The sequence below is a fragment of the Neurospora crassa genome, linkage group I (assembly GCF_000182925.2).
Source record: "Neurospora crassa OR74A linkage group I, whole genome shotgun sequence".
NCBI lineage: Eukaryota > Fungi > Ascomycota > Sordariomycetes > Sordariales > Sordariaceae > Neurospora > Neurospora crassa.
This window is the reverse complement of record NC_026501.1, coordinates 8,267,470-8,284,674: the sequence shown is the minus strand read 5'-3', so window position 1 is coordinate 8,284,674 and position 17,205 is coordinate 8,267,470. Positions and strand designations below refer to the sequence as shown.

The 17,205-nt window shown below is 44.8% G+C and overlaps 4 protein-coding genes across 4 annotated transcripts; 2 read left to right on the top strand and 2 right to left on the bottom strand.

Annotated features, from left to right (window-relative positions):
- The first annotated feature begins 5,775 nt into the window (after nt 1-5,775).
- Nucleotides 5,776-9,199, top strand: NCU03051 (WD domain-containing protein). The gene is made up of 2 exons (XM_958622.2): nt 5,776-5,906; nt 5,976-9,199. The coding sequence occupies exons 1-2, from the start codon at nt 5,890-5,892 to the stop codon at nt 8,851-8,853; spliced, it is 2,895 nt and encodes a 964-aa protein (XP_963715.1). The 5' UTR covers nt 5,776-5,889; the 3' UTR covers nt 8,854-9,199.
- A 290-nt stretch (nt 9,200-9,489) lies between these two features.
- On the bottom strand, nt 9,490-10,089 carry NCU03052 (hypothetical protein; the record flags this gene model as incomplete). The annotated part of the gene is made up of 1 exon (XM_958623.1): nt 9,490-10,089. One exon carries the CDS (start codon nt 10,087-10,089, stop codon nt 9,490-9,492), a length of 600 nt encoding a protein of 199 aa, XP_963716.1.
- An 891-nt stretch (nt 10,090-10,980) lies between these two features.
- On the bottom strand, nt 10,981-13,380 carry NCU03053 (hypothetical protein; the record flags this gene model as incomplete). Its single annotated transcript, XM_958624.2, has 2 exons — nt 11,145-13,380; nt 10,981-11,004 (listed from the first exon to the last, which is right to left on the bottom strand). The coding sequence occupies exons 1-2, from the start codon at nt 13,230-13,232 to the stop codon at nt 10,981-10,983; spliced, it is 2,112 nt and encodes a 703-aa protein (XP_963717.1). The 5' UTR covers nt 13,233-13,380.
- A 698-nt stretch (nt 13,381-14,078) lies between these two features.
- NCU03054 (hypothetical protein) lies at nt 14,079-16,919 on the top strand. Its single transcript, XM_958625.3, has 5 exons — nt 14,079-15,600; nt 15,779-16,026; nt 16,081-16,139; nt 16,335-16,399; nt 16,875-16,919. Exons 1-5 carry the CDS (start codon nt 14,330-14,332, stop codon nt 16,912-16,914), a joined length of 1,683 nt encoding a protein of 560 aa, XP_963718.3. The 5' UTR covers nt 14,079-14,329; the 3' UTR covers nt 16,915-16,919.
- Nucleotides 16,920-17,205: the final 286 nt, after the last annotated feature.

The following is a 17,205-nucleotide window of genomic DNA, read 5'->3' as shown; positions in this document are numbered from 1 at the left end:
TAGACTTCCGAGTACTAAATATTCTTATAATTTTATTTCCAGTATTGGATATTATTCGATCCCGTCCAAGTAACGCTACCTATTCCGAATACTAAGGATTAAGAAAATATTTTCTATATCTTATATTCGACTTTAATAATAAGGGTTTCTTATTTAAAAGAGCATCCGACGAGGCTATTATTAAATTTCGGACTTTTCTTTTTCCTATAAGCTAAAGCCAAATATTGTCTATTAAGAAATATATCGATTTAATAAATATATAATAAGTAAGCAAAGTAATTATAATAACGCTAGTATTTTTATATACGTAGCTTAAAAATAAATATATTAAATCGAATTTAATTAAACCTATTGAGAAATTAACTATTAATAAAAATCTCGGATATTTAAACTTAATAATTTTATAAGGCGGTTTTCCAAAAGGTATAAAGTTCACTATAAAATATTATATTATTTTCACTTTCTAAATATTTACTATTAATTTTATTATAATAAATAACAATCAAAATAAATTTTATAACTAAACTATACTTAGAACGAAGCTAATAGCAAAAAGAAGAACCATCCAATTTATATTTTACATTCGATAGAATATATAGAACAAAAGCAAAAAAAAAAGTAATAAATCTACATCCGGGGCCGGTATTCGAAAGCTAATAAAACCCCTACAAGCTACCGGACTATATAATTATACTATTTACCTTCGAGCCAAATCCCTAATTTTAATACTTTAGTACCTAAATTCACCCAGTACTAAACTTAATATTAATACGTATACTATTCCCACATCCAAATTTATCTATACTCCTTCGGTAGCGGTATTAAAAGCGTTATTTACAAAATCTATAGTATTAAATAAAATATCGAGCAACATAAGAGTAAAGACGCAAGATTTGAATAGTAATATTAATTTAAATACAAGCAAAGTAAATAATAAGGGAAAATAGGGTAGGAAGTTGGTACTTCCTAATATATATTAAGGTTTATACTATTATAAAACAATAAGAGAGTATAGAACTCTTTATATAATATTTATTCTATTTAGAGAATTTTAATATAATAAGTATAAAACCGATATTAATTTAACAAATTTCTATAACGTAGTATTAATACTACTTTAAAGGGATTAACTACGGCAAACTATTACGTATTTATTTACTGGATATTTTAAATATATAAACCCCAATAACTACTAGAAGTTCCTTAAACTTAAAGAACTTTACCCCGCTATAGCCAAAAAATAGGATCCCCGGCTCGGCGAGTAACCTAAGGATAAAGATATATCGAAATTTAATACTTTATATATACTAGAATATCGCTCTCCTTCTATATATTTTCAATTAAACCCGACTATTATAGAACAATAATTAAATAAACTTTTATATATTAATAAAATAAAGGAAGATACTTTATTCGGTAAACTCCTTCGTAAAGTATTAGAAGCTAATTACAAATTCTAATACTTTATAAACCTAAGGAAGAAAAATATATTATAGTATAAAAGGGTAGTATTTATAGATAAGCTCGACAAAATATTTAAATTTCACACTAGCGATTTTATCCGAATAAAACGCTCAACCTATATACTTCTAAATTTATAACTAAAATATTTAATTAAATTTTAACTTACAAAAATTAACAGCATCTTCACTTATAAAATTACAAATTTAACCCGGATTTTTATTATAATAACGTACCTTAATACCCCAGAATATAGTAAAAAGACGGAGCCTATCCTTAATTACCCTATATATAAATTAAAAAATAGCTATAATATAATTAGACTCCCTAAAGTACTCCTAAAGCGGGTATAGATAGTACCTAAATTAAAAGGTAGTATATTTATATATATTTAATATAATATCTACTTTATATAGAATAGACAGAAGGTAACCGACCAACGTAGACTTGTATAATTTTTATTTAATACTTTCATAGTATAATACTAACCTAATTATACAATTAATATTATTTTATATATAATATTTACAATAAACTTCATTTATTATATTATTAACCGGAGTATTAATTAAAAAAATATATCTTTTTTTTTACTTCTTAGAATAAAAAGATTAAATCTAGCGTCTATACCCCCGTCTTATTCAACGTTACGGTTCCTAATACTCCTTAATTAATAATATTCTTTCTAAATATTTTATATAATAAGTATAAAATATTAGTAAAAAAAATCAAAATTTATAGAATATACCTATAAAAGAAAATACTAAATCTACTCCCGTTTATACTCCTTCCTCGTTATATTAATCGACTACTAGCACTACTTTTATTAAAGTACCTCCGTACCCTAACTCCCATCCTAGCTAGCTACGTCCTACAATTTAAATCCGATATATATACAACCTCCTACTTCTACTCTCCTAAGTACTATCGCTATATATAAAATCTTTTATTCTTTACACTCTACTACAGCACTTAATTAAATATTTTTATAATAGCAGCATTATAATATTTAAATACCTAACTTCCATTTATTCTTTACCCTATTATACTATATATCTTCTATATTACCCTCCAAATTCTTTTTACAATTATAATCTTATTAATTCGGGCCCTTCCTCTTACACTCCCGCTCAATACCAACCCCGCTTCTACTTATATAATTAAATTATAGTAGGGATATTACCTACTATCCTACTACAATAAGTAAATATAAAAGTCGATAATAATATTTAACTCCCTATTATTAAATAGAAAAAACAAATATAATATTAATATATTAGTCTAACGGTATTAGTAAACAGGATTCTATCCAATTACAATATATATTACCTTTTAATTGTAGTACTATAAAGTTAAATTCCTATTTCTTCTACTATCCTAAGCCCCTCCCTCTATTTAAACTACCTATTACTAACTACTTCTAATTATTATTTAAAACACTCTCCCCGCGTACTTAATACTTTATATCCACTACTCCCCCTCTATTTTTAATAATATTTATTACTAATAGCAGTAAATTCTCACTATAAACGCTTCGTACGTACTTTATAACTATCTAATACCCTCCTACCCTACTTACTACTCTATACTCTTTATTCCTAATTAATATTATTCTATATAAGACTATTGCTTATTAATATTTATTATATTATATTACAATTACCTACTATAAATTTAAATTACAATTATACCTAAGTAGAAGAATTTATATACCCCCTATATAATAATAAATATTACCTAAATAGTTGGTTAGCAATTTACAAAAGTTAATTTATTTTATAATAATTTCTAAAAAAATAGATATAGGTTAATATATTCCCTAATCGCCCGATACCTTAAAGGGAGTAACCCGTATACTATATTTTAATCCCCAATCGACTTATTAAACTCGTAACTAAATATTAAACTTCTAATATAATTATCGTTTAGCCCGGTTATACTATCGAATAACTTATCTAATATTTAATATTCCAATCTAACTATCGAACTCCTAATCTAAATATTAGGACTTTAATTAAATAATAAGATACCCAATCAAATTATCAAACTTCCGGCTAAATTATCCATTTCTTAAGTAAATATTCAACTATACCGCAAGCTACGTACAAATAGGAAATTAACGAACTTTGAATTTTTAGTATATTAAATCTATAAATTAATTATTTTTTTTTATAGTAGCTTTAATATTCTATATATTAAGCTCCCTCCTATTTAGAATATAATTAACTATACTAACTCCTAATATATTTAATTCGCTTAAGGATTTTAAAGTATACTAAATATAAACCGGGGCAACCTACTAAATAGACGGAAAGAACTCTAATTTAATACTAAATCAATAATAACTATACTTTTTCTATATAATAGAATACAAATAAACTTCTTCTCCTAATAATTATAAGCAATACTAACGTAATAGAAATATAAATTATAAGCTACTTAATTAATAATAAATAAGTAAAAGTAATAATAATAAAGGAAGTTTAAGAGGAAATAGAAATTTTAAAGGAAATTTAGGAAGAAATAGAAATTTAGGAGGAAATTTCCTATAATAAAAGTAAATAGAAGTTCTAAATCGCTTCCACTACCCACTACCTAACACCTATTCCATTCCGTCTACCCTACTATTACTAAAGCCCTTAGCGCTACTACCCTCCAACTATATAAATATTTAAAATAATTACGTAATATAATAATTAACTATAAAATATCCCTACTTAACTCCGAATAGAGACCTAAATAGAAGCTAGAGTCGTTAGTAGTTTTTTTATTATAATACTAAGGGGTATTATAAATAGAACCGACGAATACTATTTTAACTTTCTTTATTTAAAAGTAAAATTAATAGTAGCGTACTCCGTATATACAATCTAATTAATATATAAATTTCCACTTCCGTAGGGGACCTTAATATATATACTATAAGAAATATAGGTAGCGACCCCCAACTCCCACTATATATCTACAATATACTAACGTTATTATAAATAATTACTATTATAATATATAGATTTAAATTATTACACACCTTATCGTAGGGTTTCTATAAATTAAAGCGTAATATATTAGTAATACTAGTACTAATAACTACCAATAATCTAAGATCCTAATACAAATTCGGGGTACTATATAAAGGGGCTTAAAAAAAAGCAGGTGTAAAATAAATACCCGGGCTACGTATTTCTTTATACTACTAAACGCTAGCTACTAGGAATAGAAAATAGGAATAAATATTTAATATTTTTACAATAATAGTAAATAAGGGAATTGCCCTAAACTACTTTAAGGGTAAGGCACAAAGTATACTACCTAAAAATACCTATAGCAACGGAATTAAGATAGTAAATAAATACTAACAGCAACCCCAAAGTAGTAAATTATAAATAAATATTAAATAAATATTACAATAATTTCAAATAATATAATAATACTCATATAATATTTAATTATACCATTCAACTTCCAATCGTATATCAATTAATAATTATTATATTACATATACAATAGTAAAAGTTTAATAAAATAAATTAATATATATATAGTAGGATATTTATAAAAGAAAAAAGAATAAATTTAAAATATAAATTGAACCTTCAAAAATAATTCTTATACGAGTTTATTTTGTATTGTAAATAGATAGTTTAACTAATTATTACTTCGGAGATAAAATAAAATATTAAAGATGAAGTACCTTCGATAATTGAACATTCTATTATATAGAAGTTTCTATTATATACGCGAACCACTTTTTAACGAAAATTCCTATTGTACGCACTACTTTTTATTCTATATAAAATACTATTACTATTTAAGTATACCGTTCTAGCGGGTCAGCTATCCAAACGCAAATAGACCAACTACCGAAACGCATTAATTACAATCCACAATTGTTCAACCAAACATACAATTATCGAAAAGGGGCTTATACAAGCGGATTCGTTCTATAACGCTTTTGCACTGTCAACACCACTGCCTGCACCCTGTTCTGGCCCTGTTGTCAGACCCCCTATTCCCAGCAGGGGGTCAGGTCCTCGCTTCAGGCTGGCTGACGTTGCTGGCTCCAGGCTGAAGTACTTTGGCTCCACTCTGGCGCCGGAAGACACGCCGCCAAGCCTGGAAACTGCCCCGCAGAACCCGTCCAGGCCGTGATACGATGCGGCGGCGGGACCGGGCCACTTTCAGACAGGGGCCGGGCCAGCCACAGCGGACAGTGGCCGTCTGGGCAGGCAGTGGCTGGTGGAAATGGACGCGGCAAAAGTTCTTATCTTATCACTTGCCGGACTGGCAACGCCAAAAAAAAGTTCAGGGACGGCAACCCACTGCGCAGCGGCGACACGATTGTGCTAGTGGACATTGAATCGCGAGAGACCTTGCGCATGTTATTTTGGATTGGCATCTTGTACTAGTGGCTGTCCAATTATCGCAAATATGGTCAAATCATACCTGTAAGCCTTGCGATTCTGTCCTACTTTTCTCTCGCCTGATGGCATCTCTAATACACCTGGGAACAACAGCAAATTCGAGCCCTCCAAGTCCTTCGGTGTCGTCGCAACCAGCTCCTCGAATCTCGTCTGGACCTCCTCCAAAGACAAATCTGGCACCGGTGCGGGCCAGGCTATCGTCGCCGCCAACAATGAGGTTCTAACTTGGGATATCAAGAAGGGCGAGCTTCTCAACCGCTGGAAGGACGAGAACTGCAAGGCCCAGGTCACTGCCATCGCCCAGAGCAAGACCGATCCCGACGTATTCGCTGTCGGCTACGAAGACGGCAGCATCAGGCTGTGGGATAGCAAGATCTCCACCACCATTGTCAGCTTCAATGGACACAAGTCGGCAATCACGATACTGGCCTTCGACAAGTCGGGAGTGCGCCTGGCCAGTGGCGCAAAGGATACCGATGTGATCGTTTGGGATTTGGTCGCCGAAGTCGGCCAGTACAAGCTACGAGGACACAAGGATCAGATCACAGGACTGCGATTCATCGAGCCCGAGCCGCAAATACCCGAAGGCGGCGACGACGAAGAGCAGGCTATGGTGCTGGACAACGAAGCGACAGAAGGTTTCCTCTTGACGACCGGCAAGGATGCGCTCATCAAGCTTTGGGATCTTTCATCACGGCATTGTATCGAGACCCATGTGGCACAGAACAGCGGCGAGTGCTGGGCGCTTGGTGTTTCTCCCGACCTTAGTGGATGCGTCACAGCTGGCAACGACGGCGAGATGAGGGTATGGGCTTTGGATGTAGCAGGACTCGCTTCGTCAGCACGCAAGGTCGATCTCTCGCAAGCAATCAACTTCCTCCACGATCGCGGCACACTACACCGTTCGAGCAAAGAAAGGGCCGTCGAGGTCATCTTCCACCCCCGTCGCGACTATTTTGCAGTACATGGCGTCGAGAAGTCTGTCGAGATTTGGAGGATACGAAACGAAGCCGAAATCAAGAAGAGCTTGGCGAGGAAGCGGAGAAGAAGAAGAGAGCTGGCTGCGAAGAAGGGCAAGAAGGAAGCAGACGCGGAAGAGGAAGACGACAAGGCCGATGATATTTCAAAAGCAGACATCTCCGACGTCTTCGTGCAGCATGTTATCGTGCGGACAACAGGCAAGGTTCGGTCGGTCGCTTGGGCCCTCAGTCAAGGAACCAAGGATCTCCAGCTCCTTGTTGGAGGCACAAACAACCTGCTCGAGACATATACCATTGTTGGAAAGGATAAGCTCAAGTCCAAGGGTGATGCGCCAGACTACAACAAGGCGCTTGCGGTGGAGCTTCCCGGACACCGAACAGACATTCGTGCCCTCTCCATCAGCTCAGACGACAAGATGTTGGCTTCGGCAGCAAACGGCTCCCTCAAGATCTGGAACATCAAGACCAACACATGCATCCGGACATTCGAGTGTGGCTACGCGCTCTGCTGTTCCTTCTTGCCTGGCGACAAGGTGGTCGTGGTCGGAACCAAGGAGGGCGAGCTTCAGCTTTACGATGTTGCTTCGGCATCTCTGTTAGAGAGCGTCAACGCTCACGAGGGCCATGCCATCTGGTCACTACAGGTTCACCCAGACGGCAAGTCCGTTGTTTCTGGCGGTGCTGACAAGACAGCCAAGTTCTGGGACTTCAAGATCGTTCAGGAACAGGTTCTAGGCACGTCAAGGACAACCCCCAAGCTCAAGCTTGTCCAGTCCAAGATTCTCAAGGTATCAGACGATATCCTGAGTCTCAGGTTCTCCCCCGACGCGAAGTTGCTTGCTGTTGCCCTTCTCGACAGCACTGTCAAGGTCTTCTTCGTCGACTCTTTAAAGCTTTACCTCAACCTTTACGGTCACAAGCTGCCCGTTCTCAGCATGGACATCTCCTACGACAACAAGCTCATTGTCACAAGTTCCGCCGACAAGAACATCAGAATCTGGGGTCTCGATTTCGGTGACTGCCACAAGGCTCTCTTCGGTCACCAGGACTCCATCCTCCAAGTTGCTTTTGTTCCTCACAACTCGGACGGCAACGGCCACCATTTCTTCAGTGCCAGCAAGGACCGCACCATCAAGTACTGGGATGCCGACAAGTTCGAGCAGATTCAGAGGATCGACGGCCACCACGGCGAGATCTGGGCCATTGCCGTTGCTCACAGCGGCCAATTCCTCATCAGCGCTAGTCATGACAAGAGTATCCGCGTATGGGAGGAGACGGACGAGCAGATCTTCCTCGAAGAAGAGCGCGAGAAAGAGATTGAGGAGCTGTACGAGAGTACGCTCACCACCTCGCTCGAGCAAGACCCCGACGCCGAGGACGAGAACCGCGAAGTCGGCGCTGCGTCCAAGCAGACGGTTGAGACGCTCATGGCGGGTGAGCGCATTGCCGAGGCGCTCGAACTCGGCATGGCCGACCTCAACGCTATCAAGGAGTGGGAGGAGGCCAAGCAGCAGAACCCCAACGTGGCGCCGCCGCAGCGCAACGTGCTTTTCATGGCGCTCGGCAACATCAGCGCCGAGCAGCATGTCATGAACGTGCTGCAGAAGATCAAGGCGTCGGCGCTGCATGATGCTCTGCTCGTTTTGCCATTCGCCACCGTCCCCATGCTCTTCACCTTCCTCAACATCTTTGCCATGCGCTCCATGAACATCCCGCTTACTTGTAGAATTCTGTTCTTCATGCTCAAGACCCACCACAAGCAGATCGTGGCGAGCAAGACGATGCGCGCCATGTTGGATGGCATTCGCACCAACTTGCGTGGTGCACTCAAGCGCCAGAAGGATGAGATGGGGTACAATGTTGCGGCGCTCAAGGTCGTAGGCATGCAGTTGCAGCATAAGAGCGTGAAGGATTATGTTGATGAGAAGTGGGAAGAGGAGAACGAGGAGAACAAGGCAGTTAAAAAGCGTGCTTTCGTGCAGGTTTCTTGAGCGTCGGATGGTTGGGGTTGGCGAAGGAAACAAACGCCAGCATGATACATGGGAGTGACCTACAGGTGGAGGAAGGGTAGTGTAGGTGGAAAGAGTAGAAGGGATCTGGAAGAGAACAAATCCGTTCCGCACATAACACAACATACATATGATGTCTGACGTAGAGGAGAAAGGGGTGAACGGTGTTGATACCGTTTCTCTTTCGTAAGGTAAAATAGGGCAACGTTTCTCTTTTTTTTGGAGTTGGGGTCTAGTTAAAACGGCATTGCATAGTATTCGTTACCCTTATCTCCAAATTGCTCTGTCTTGAATCTCCCCCATCAAATTCTCCATCTTAACTTCCGGAAGGGAAACGCGTGATGTCTTGATCAGTTCGTCTTCGTGGTGCCGCAATCTATCGTCCACCGTCCACTATCATTGTCTTTTTCCATCCTTCGTCGTCTTGTATTCCCCCTTTTCCCTCATGTTCCCCAATTCCCCAATTTCCCCTCACACCTGTCCCACCTTCACTCCCTCTCATCTTCCCATCCGATCCCCAAACCTCTACTACCTTAACCTCGTTCAGCCGCCTCTCGCTCCCTCGGCCCCAAGTCCCCCCCCCTCCCTCTCCCCTAATCACACTTGTCGAGTTGCCTCTCACATAACACAACACCGAACCTCAACCCCCGGGTCCCCTCCACTGGGTCCGGCACCAAGTTTAATCCCCTTCTTAATCCTGGTGACCATCCTGACCTGATTCCGATCGTAAACTCCCCTCAAGTCACACTCCGGACACGGTTCGCCGCGGGCGATGTAGGCGGGCGGAGCGGGCTTGGCTACTAGGTGTTGGTGGTGTGGGCAGTTATCTTGGATCTGGTGGTAGGGAGGGCCAGGAAGATGGACTTGGCAGGTGTTGTGGCCTTGGATTTGGAGTTGGCCCTGAATGGGAGTGGTAAAGGCAGCGGTGTGGCTAGGGGTGTGATTGGGATGGGGATGTTGCTGGTAGGGGCAGAGGGGTTGGTGGCAGAGGCCGTCGGGAGAATGGTGGTTGTTGTAGTGGTAGTTGCGTGTGTTGTTGTTGTTGTTGTTGTTGTTGTTGTTGTTGTTGTTGTTGTTGTTGTTGTTGTTGTTGTTGTTGTTGTTGTTGTGGGAAAAACAGGGACAGGTGTTGAAGCCCGCACCTGGGAGACAAGGAGTGGTGATGCGCATCCAGCGGTGTTTGCAATGCGTGTCTTTGTAGAGGGTTGTTTGGCACATTGTGGTTGTTTCCCGTCGGTGGGGTGCTGGTGGTGTCAAGGTTGTTATGTCTCCTACTTCGTTTCCGCCTCCTCAAAGGGTACGACACGGCGCCTTGGTATTAGGATATGAAGGTGAGGGATGGCTGACTGTCTGGGAGGTGGCCGTGACGGCCTGCTAGCGACTTCTTTTTCCTGCTTTGCTTTTTGAGGAAGGCGCGATGGGCGCTGGCTCCGGCGGTCCGAGGTTGAGGACTTGACTACAATAGACACCGGGAGATATTAAGGGCAGCGAGAAAGCGCTGGGGATGGCTTCTTGTAGTTTGTTTGAGCATTAAATGGGAAATTATTGTCTTGTCAAGGAGGAGGGAGCGCGAGTGACTGTGGTTTGTGTGGGTGAACTACCTATGCCGATGATGAGACGAAAGGGGCAGTCACTCACAAGCTTTCTGGGGTCTCGACTCGTGGATCATGGATATCGCGAGGATAGCGATGAGTTCAGTTATGCCGTCCAATGTCACAGGATACAAACGCACCAGCCAGTGTCTGGAACCGAGGGTTGGAATCGAACCCCAAACAACCCAACTTGATCCATGTTGAGATCTTGGACAATCAGACGCTTGCAGACCCTCCGGCTGAGTGCGGGATCATGTGTCTACCAGTTCTGCATATAGGATTATTAATATCCCTATCAGGGTTCGAGACGACGAAAGAAGGGGTCCATGGAAACGACCAGATTTATGAACTCGTGTTTTGGTGGATGTTAACTACCTCATAATCTTGACAATCCAAAATCAAGGTCCTCTTGATTCCTATTGTGGACCTTTACCTGGTTGATTCATCAATCAATAGCTTCGTCAAGCCTCGGATCATTTGCTACCTTTTCCGAATTTCTTCACCCATTTTTTGACCTTTATCCAACAGATGAATACCATAGCTGTCGTTCCGTCTTGGCCCAAGCAACTCTACCCATCATGACTCTTCTGAAGCAGATGAGGTATGTGTCGGCACAGGGGATGTGCTCTGGGACCGACCTCTTTTTGTAGATGCCACATCTGCACTTTTGTGCTGCCGTACCTTTTCATGAGTTTCACTTGAGACGTTGTTACCGTCCTCCTTGTCACTTTCATCGCTGACGGAGATGTCTGCAGATGAATGGTGTTCCTGCTCCTCCTCATGCTCCTCCATCTCCTGAGCCATCTCTTGATCCAGATTCTGGTCCTGATTGTGCTCCTTTTTCTGCTCCTCCTGGTCCTGGTCCATCTCCTGGTCTTGTTCCTGGTCCTGATCCCGAACTTCGCCCATCTCCTGATCCGGCTCTTCCAGTGCTGCTCCAGCCTCCGGAAATGATACTAACACGGCAGGTCGCTTGTCAACCGACTGTTCCTGGCTCTGGCTGTCCTGCACCGTATTCCGAGCCTCTTGCTCGGCCAATAGCTGACCGGCTGGTGACGCTTCATCTGGTTCGGATTGCGCTTCTTGTGCATCCGATGACTGTCCTGCAGGCTGTTGTCTCGGAGGAGTGACCGGGGGATGCGGGGCTACACCGGAAGCCGCCGCCTGGGGCGATTGGGTGCTGCCACTGACGCTTACAGGACCGGGGCCAGGCTGAGGGGGAGCTGGTCCGGGCGACCTGAACTCTCTCGACCCTGGAAATGGTGGCACTGGCACCATTCCCGGTGCTGGACCAGGAACTTGTCCCGGTCCGCCCGGTGCAAACGGGGGAGGTTGAGGTGGAAGGTTGGGAGGAAGCGCAGCAGGCTGAGCGTACGGAGGCGCCTGGGGGGTTGCATAATAGGGCGTGAATTGAGGAAATTGAACTATCATTGGCATCTGGAACTGCGGACCATATGTGTATGGGGCCGGGTAGGATCCGGGGTGTGGCTGCGGCGGAGGTCCTCCTTGGTATGGTACACCTTGATGAGGTGGGTATACTGGGCCTCCTGGGCCAGGTTGGGGATATGGCGGGTAGCCGGGGTGGCCCAAAGGAGGACCTGGCGTATGGGGAGCTTGGTGTGGAGGACCATAGTGAGGAGGAGGAGGAGGAGGAGGAGGAGGAGGCTGACCATAGCCATGCTGAGGATTGAAAGCGGGCGGTCCCGGCTGATAAGGGTATCCTGGCGGCGGTTGATGATGAGCCACTTGCGGAGGGTACGTGTGCTGTAACTGATGATACTGCGGTGGGATTTGGTCAGGTTTGGGCTGATAGGGGTTGAAAAATGGAGGCTGAGGCTGTGACGGCTGAGGCGGTTGAGAGTATGACGGCTCCCCGGGAGGGCGAGGAACATAGGGATGATGATTCACTGTCCATTGGGCGGGAGGTCTCTCGAGTTGCTGACCAGGTTGCACAACGACAGGACCGTTGGTATTTTGTGTGTGTGGCCCAGCCGGCGGCACCTGGGCAACGGGCGGTCTTGAAGCAGCCTGCGAGTTCACATTCGTTCCTAGAGCTGCAGTGTGCGAGGAAGAAGCGGACGAAATTGAGATGGCACGAGCAGGAGTGTTCCTGGCGACTGCGCCACGGTTCCCTTCTCCAGCCATGGTAGCGCGTTGCTGAGATCCTTTCGCACTTCCGCCACTCGAAGGCGCAGTTGGCTGCTGTTGTGGTTGCTGTTGAGGTTGTGGCTGTTCAGATCCTTCTCGAGATGCCGGTTGAGGTGCTTGCGGACTAACTATGAACTCAACACGGGTTCCCGGCCTTGGCTGATCGGAACCCGGGTAATCACCTGGCTTCGATTTGGGCAGCTCAATACCTGTGCCCTCTAGGATTTTCTCGCGGGAATCCCACCAGCCTTGGATGGTTGGGATGGGAATCTTCCACCACTCCGAGGCCTCAACGTAGGTAGGAGCACGATACCAGACCAGCTGTCCGTTGGCGTCGCGGGTTGCAGTTTGGGGGACGGGTTCCTGTTCGTGTGGCGGTTGGCCGATTCGACGACGAGGAGCCTTGCGTGGACGATAATCGGCAATCCGATGGTTCAGCAGGAATTGTATAACCTCGATTTTGCGTTCCCTGGAATAAGAGCGCTCGACCCTTCTCACAGGCTTTGGGGCCGTCCAAGGACGTTCTGATATTGGTTTTGGAGCTGGGCCACGCTTCTTAGCCGGGATTCCTTTGGCGGTCAAACGCACAACTGGGGGCGGCGGAGGTTTCCTGGGTGCCATGACCAATGCTTATATGAGCACTGCTCGAGAATTGACGCAGTCTTGATGGTGACGAGACCGGTCATAGAGTGTGGAGAGAGCAGACCTGGTGCAGTACACCGACGTGTTGGCACATGGCGGCCCGATCACGTCTGCTGCAATATCGTCGGTGGTCCGGTGGTGGTTTGGCTGCGTTGCTTGCTCAGATGTCCGGTGTTCGGATACTGGTGGCGCGCAGTCTACGCCAAAATGAGCTAGACAGAAAGGGTGACATCCAATAGGCGGCTGATCTAGGTGGATACCAACTACGAATTTCGGGCTGTTTTGCTGGGTTCACGTTCCCCTCAGACTTTTTCAATTCAGAATTAACGGATTGGGTAAGATATGGGGGTGGACAGTGAGAATTCCATTCGGGTCGAAACTTTGGGTCAAAGGCGTTTTCATAATGTGAATATGCTATTTCCCAATCTAGAACCACTGTATTGGATCTTGTTGATGCCATTCGGATCCCTTCGTAGCCATTCATTCAATGGCTTAGGCCAAGTCGGAAGATATCTCGTCTAGCGTGACAGGAGTACTGAATTAACAATGAAACCAGCATCGAATTGTACTTTGAAGGTACCAAGGTTAGCAAGCAGCTCGAGGCTTGCACGTACTGGCTCCCTCGACTCAGGCACTGAGGATAAATTGATGTGTTCTTGGGGAAACGCGCGTGCAGACAGTTTCAATGTGCAAGTGGTGACTGCCCTGGCTGAGCAGCCACTTCCCTTGCATGGAACACTTCGATTGCAACCGACTCATCACAACTCGTCATCGACATTCGGCAAAACTCGAAAAAGCTGCATCGCGCCCGCCACTACAAGTACAGGTAGAGGTACCTCCTCTTTTCATGAAACGCAGCTGAAGTCGCGGCAAGGCACCTGTCTCGGTCCCTCGGAAGACCTGCTCCAAAAGGTTCCCCAGAGCCTCCAACTAACCCCAAACATAGCGGCTAAGCCCCGCTATTATGTCCCACTCATGAAAGACCCTTACCCCCTTCCTTCGAGCGGTGCCTGGCTGGGGTGGGGATCGAGGGTACCAAAGAAGCTGGCCCGAGACCTGGATGCCTGCCCTAGCGTATGCCTTGCTGCTGTCTGCGCCAGCCTAGAACAATTTGGACATTGGGGACCTCGTCCAATCTCCGTGTGTCGCGAACCGAACCCAGATCCCTCCCCGTCCAAGAACGATGCCTCCAACTCGCCGACAAGCTGAAAGATTACGTCCTTTCCGATGGCGCCGGGCGAAGAACCCAGATTTACACACGCATCTTCTCCTCCAAGTCTCCAATCCGTGAATCTATAGTCAACCACACCTCCGCCATCCCGATCGACTGCGCCTTTGTCGACCGTTGCCTTTTTTTGGATACAACAACACTCGCTTTCTTCGTCGTCTTTGCTTCCAACCAACTTGAACGCCGCGCGGCGCGTATATCACCAGTTCTGACAACAATCCTAGCTACAACTACGCTTTGTATCTTATATCCCATCTTTCGACCGACTACACATCTATACCCGACACCATATTCTGCAATCGTAATCGCTACTGTATCTACACTTCAAATCATGGGCCTTTTCGCAAAAAAGAAGCATGGCCACGAAAAGGGCGACTCCGAGGCGCATTCGCCATCTCCCAATACGCAGCTCGGTGCCCCCGAAATCACGTTCGTCCGTACCGATACGTTTACCGAGGAGAGAATCTTTCCTCCTGCGAGCCCTGTAACCGAAAATGATGCCGACCACGATTCATACCTGTCCGCCGAGACGGCGTCAGGAACACCAGCAAGGGGTCGCCTTAGTCTGGACGTCTTCCGCAGCAATCGCAGTCGTAGCCAATCTATGAGCAGCAATCCCAAGAGCCCCGGAGCCAAGCGCGCCTCGCGGTTCCATTTACATCGTAGCCCAGTGAGCTCCGACAATGTGCCTCAGGACCTGCCGGACGTGCCTGCTATCGTGGTTCCCGAAGGCGATGAAGATAAGGAGGGCAAAGAAGCCCAATGGGAGAAGCGCGCAACCATGTTGGCACGCAAGAACTCCGAGGTTCGCAGTCGTCCAGGAGCCCGTCCGGCCAGCCCTACCCGCAGCGTTAGTAACGACTTTGCCCGTATGCGCCTTGGAAGTGGCCCGACCGAAGCGGAAGAATGGCCTTTGAAAAGCGAACCTGGGGCTGTTACGCCTGCTCCGTCTGCAACCAAAGCTGTTTCGTCCAAGGCTATTGATGACGATATCCAGCAAGCTATCAAGTGGCATGAAGAAGGAAACTTGGAGGAGTCCACTGCTCTATTTGGAAAACTGGCGGACCCAGAAGGGTCAAATAATCCCCTAAGCCAAGTTCTGTACGGCCTTGCTTTGCGGTACGTGCCTCTTCACCTTTTTGGCTCCGGTGTTCCATCTGTCTCTTGTGCTCGTTCGTAGGGCGGTGATTCGGGTGTATTCACTGGGATGTTCTGTTGCGTCTGTTGCGGTCTTGGCTCCGTGATACTTGATAACTCCATACGAGTGTATCTGTCCGTTGCTAACGCGAGGGTGCAGGCACGGATGGGGATGCACTCCTGACGCAGCCAAAGCCGTGACATACCTCTCAGCAGCAGCCTCGAACGCCGCCGAAATCGAACAACTCGCCCTCCAGGCTGGGCTTAAGAAGGGCGGCGCTGCCAAAGGCGAGCTCGTCCTAGCCATATTCGAGCTGGCAAACTGTTTCCGTCATGGCTGGGGTATTCCTAAAGACCCGATAGCCGCGAAACAATACTACGAGACAGCGGCAAATTTGGGAGATTCTGGTATGTCCCCGAGTACCAAGTTTCTATGTGTGGGCTAACAGTTATGTCGAAAAGACGCCATGAACGAGGTAGCATGGTGCTACCTTGAAGGTTTCGGCACAAAAAAGGACAAAGTTAGTATTACATCCACCAACACACTACAATCTACCAATGACGCGGTTTTTTATCTTTACGTCGAGCAGCCTCGTGGGCTCTTGTGCATCAATGAGGCTTGGTCAGCAGCGCAAATGGGAGGGGAGAATCACCTCGGTTGACACGTATCAAAGAGATATACATACATAAGGCTGACCAAGACCACTCGCCATTAGTACACCGCCGCAAAATATTATCGCCTGGCGGAGAAGAACGGAAACAAGATCATGGGCAATACCTGGTAAGTGCTTTCATTTTCCTTGCTCAGCATCAACCACCCACACTCGCAACACACCGACGCAACCCATTGACAACGGTCGCCGAGTATCGGGACATTCCGAAACCGTAAATTGGGTTTCTCAGGAATGGCTTGCGGATGCATTGTGGCAGAGTGCTAGTCGCCCATTGGTACATCAACGACCAAGCATCCTTGCTCGCCCTGCCTCTCACGTGTTGTGGTGCTATGCATGGCCTTGGATATCCTTCTCTCAGCCACTTCCCGAGGAAGTATCAGGTTGAAAAAGGGGGTCTGATGCCAGGACGGTTACGTTAAGTCTAAAATTGGACGTTGGACGTTGATCAGCCGCCGAGCACATCACTCCGTTTTTCCTTTTCCGTTCACGCAGATTCACCCCTTCCCAGACTCTAATACTGGATATCCACCCTCCTCCGTTTCATACCGCGTCCAAAGTGACTAATATGTCGTCGTACACTAGGATTTGGAAGGAAAAGTATGACCCGGGAAAAAAGAAGTAAAAGGAGGGGGGGGGGGGGGGTCCAATTATTTATTCAGTTTTTTTGTTTCTGGTTTTCTTATATCCAAAAGAGTAGCGAAAAGCGGAATCAAGAACAGGGTTACCGAGAGCGAAAAGCCCAAAAACCTGTTCTAGACACTTGCTCTCTGTGAAATCTATGGTCTCGACGGCCGGATTTGAAACAACCAGCCAGTCCCTCAGTCAATCCGTCAGTCAAAGAGCGGTAGGCTGGCAGGGTAGGTGTTTTCTTTTTTTTTTTTTTTTTTTTTTTTTTTTTTTTTTTTTTTTTTTT

What these genes read in the sequence shown, in the direction of transcription:
- NCU03054 (XM_958625.3), top strand. Translation starts at nt 14,330, where the DNA reads ATGCCTTGCTGCTGTCTGCGCCAGCCTAGAACAATTTGGACATTGGGG. An exon ending in CTGTACGGCCTTGCTTTGCG is followed by an intron (nt 15,601 to 15,778) that starts GTACGTGCCTCT and finishes GCGAGGGTGCAG; the next exon opens with GCACGGATGGGGATGCACTC. An exon ending in AAGATCATGGGCAATACCTG is followed by an intron (nt 16,400 to 16,874) that starts GTAAGTGCTTTC and finishes GTCGTACACTAG; the next exon opens with GATTTGGAAGGAAAAGTATG.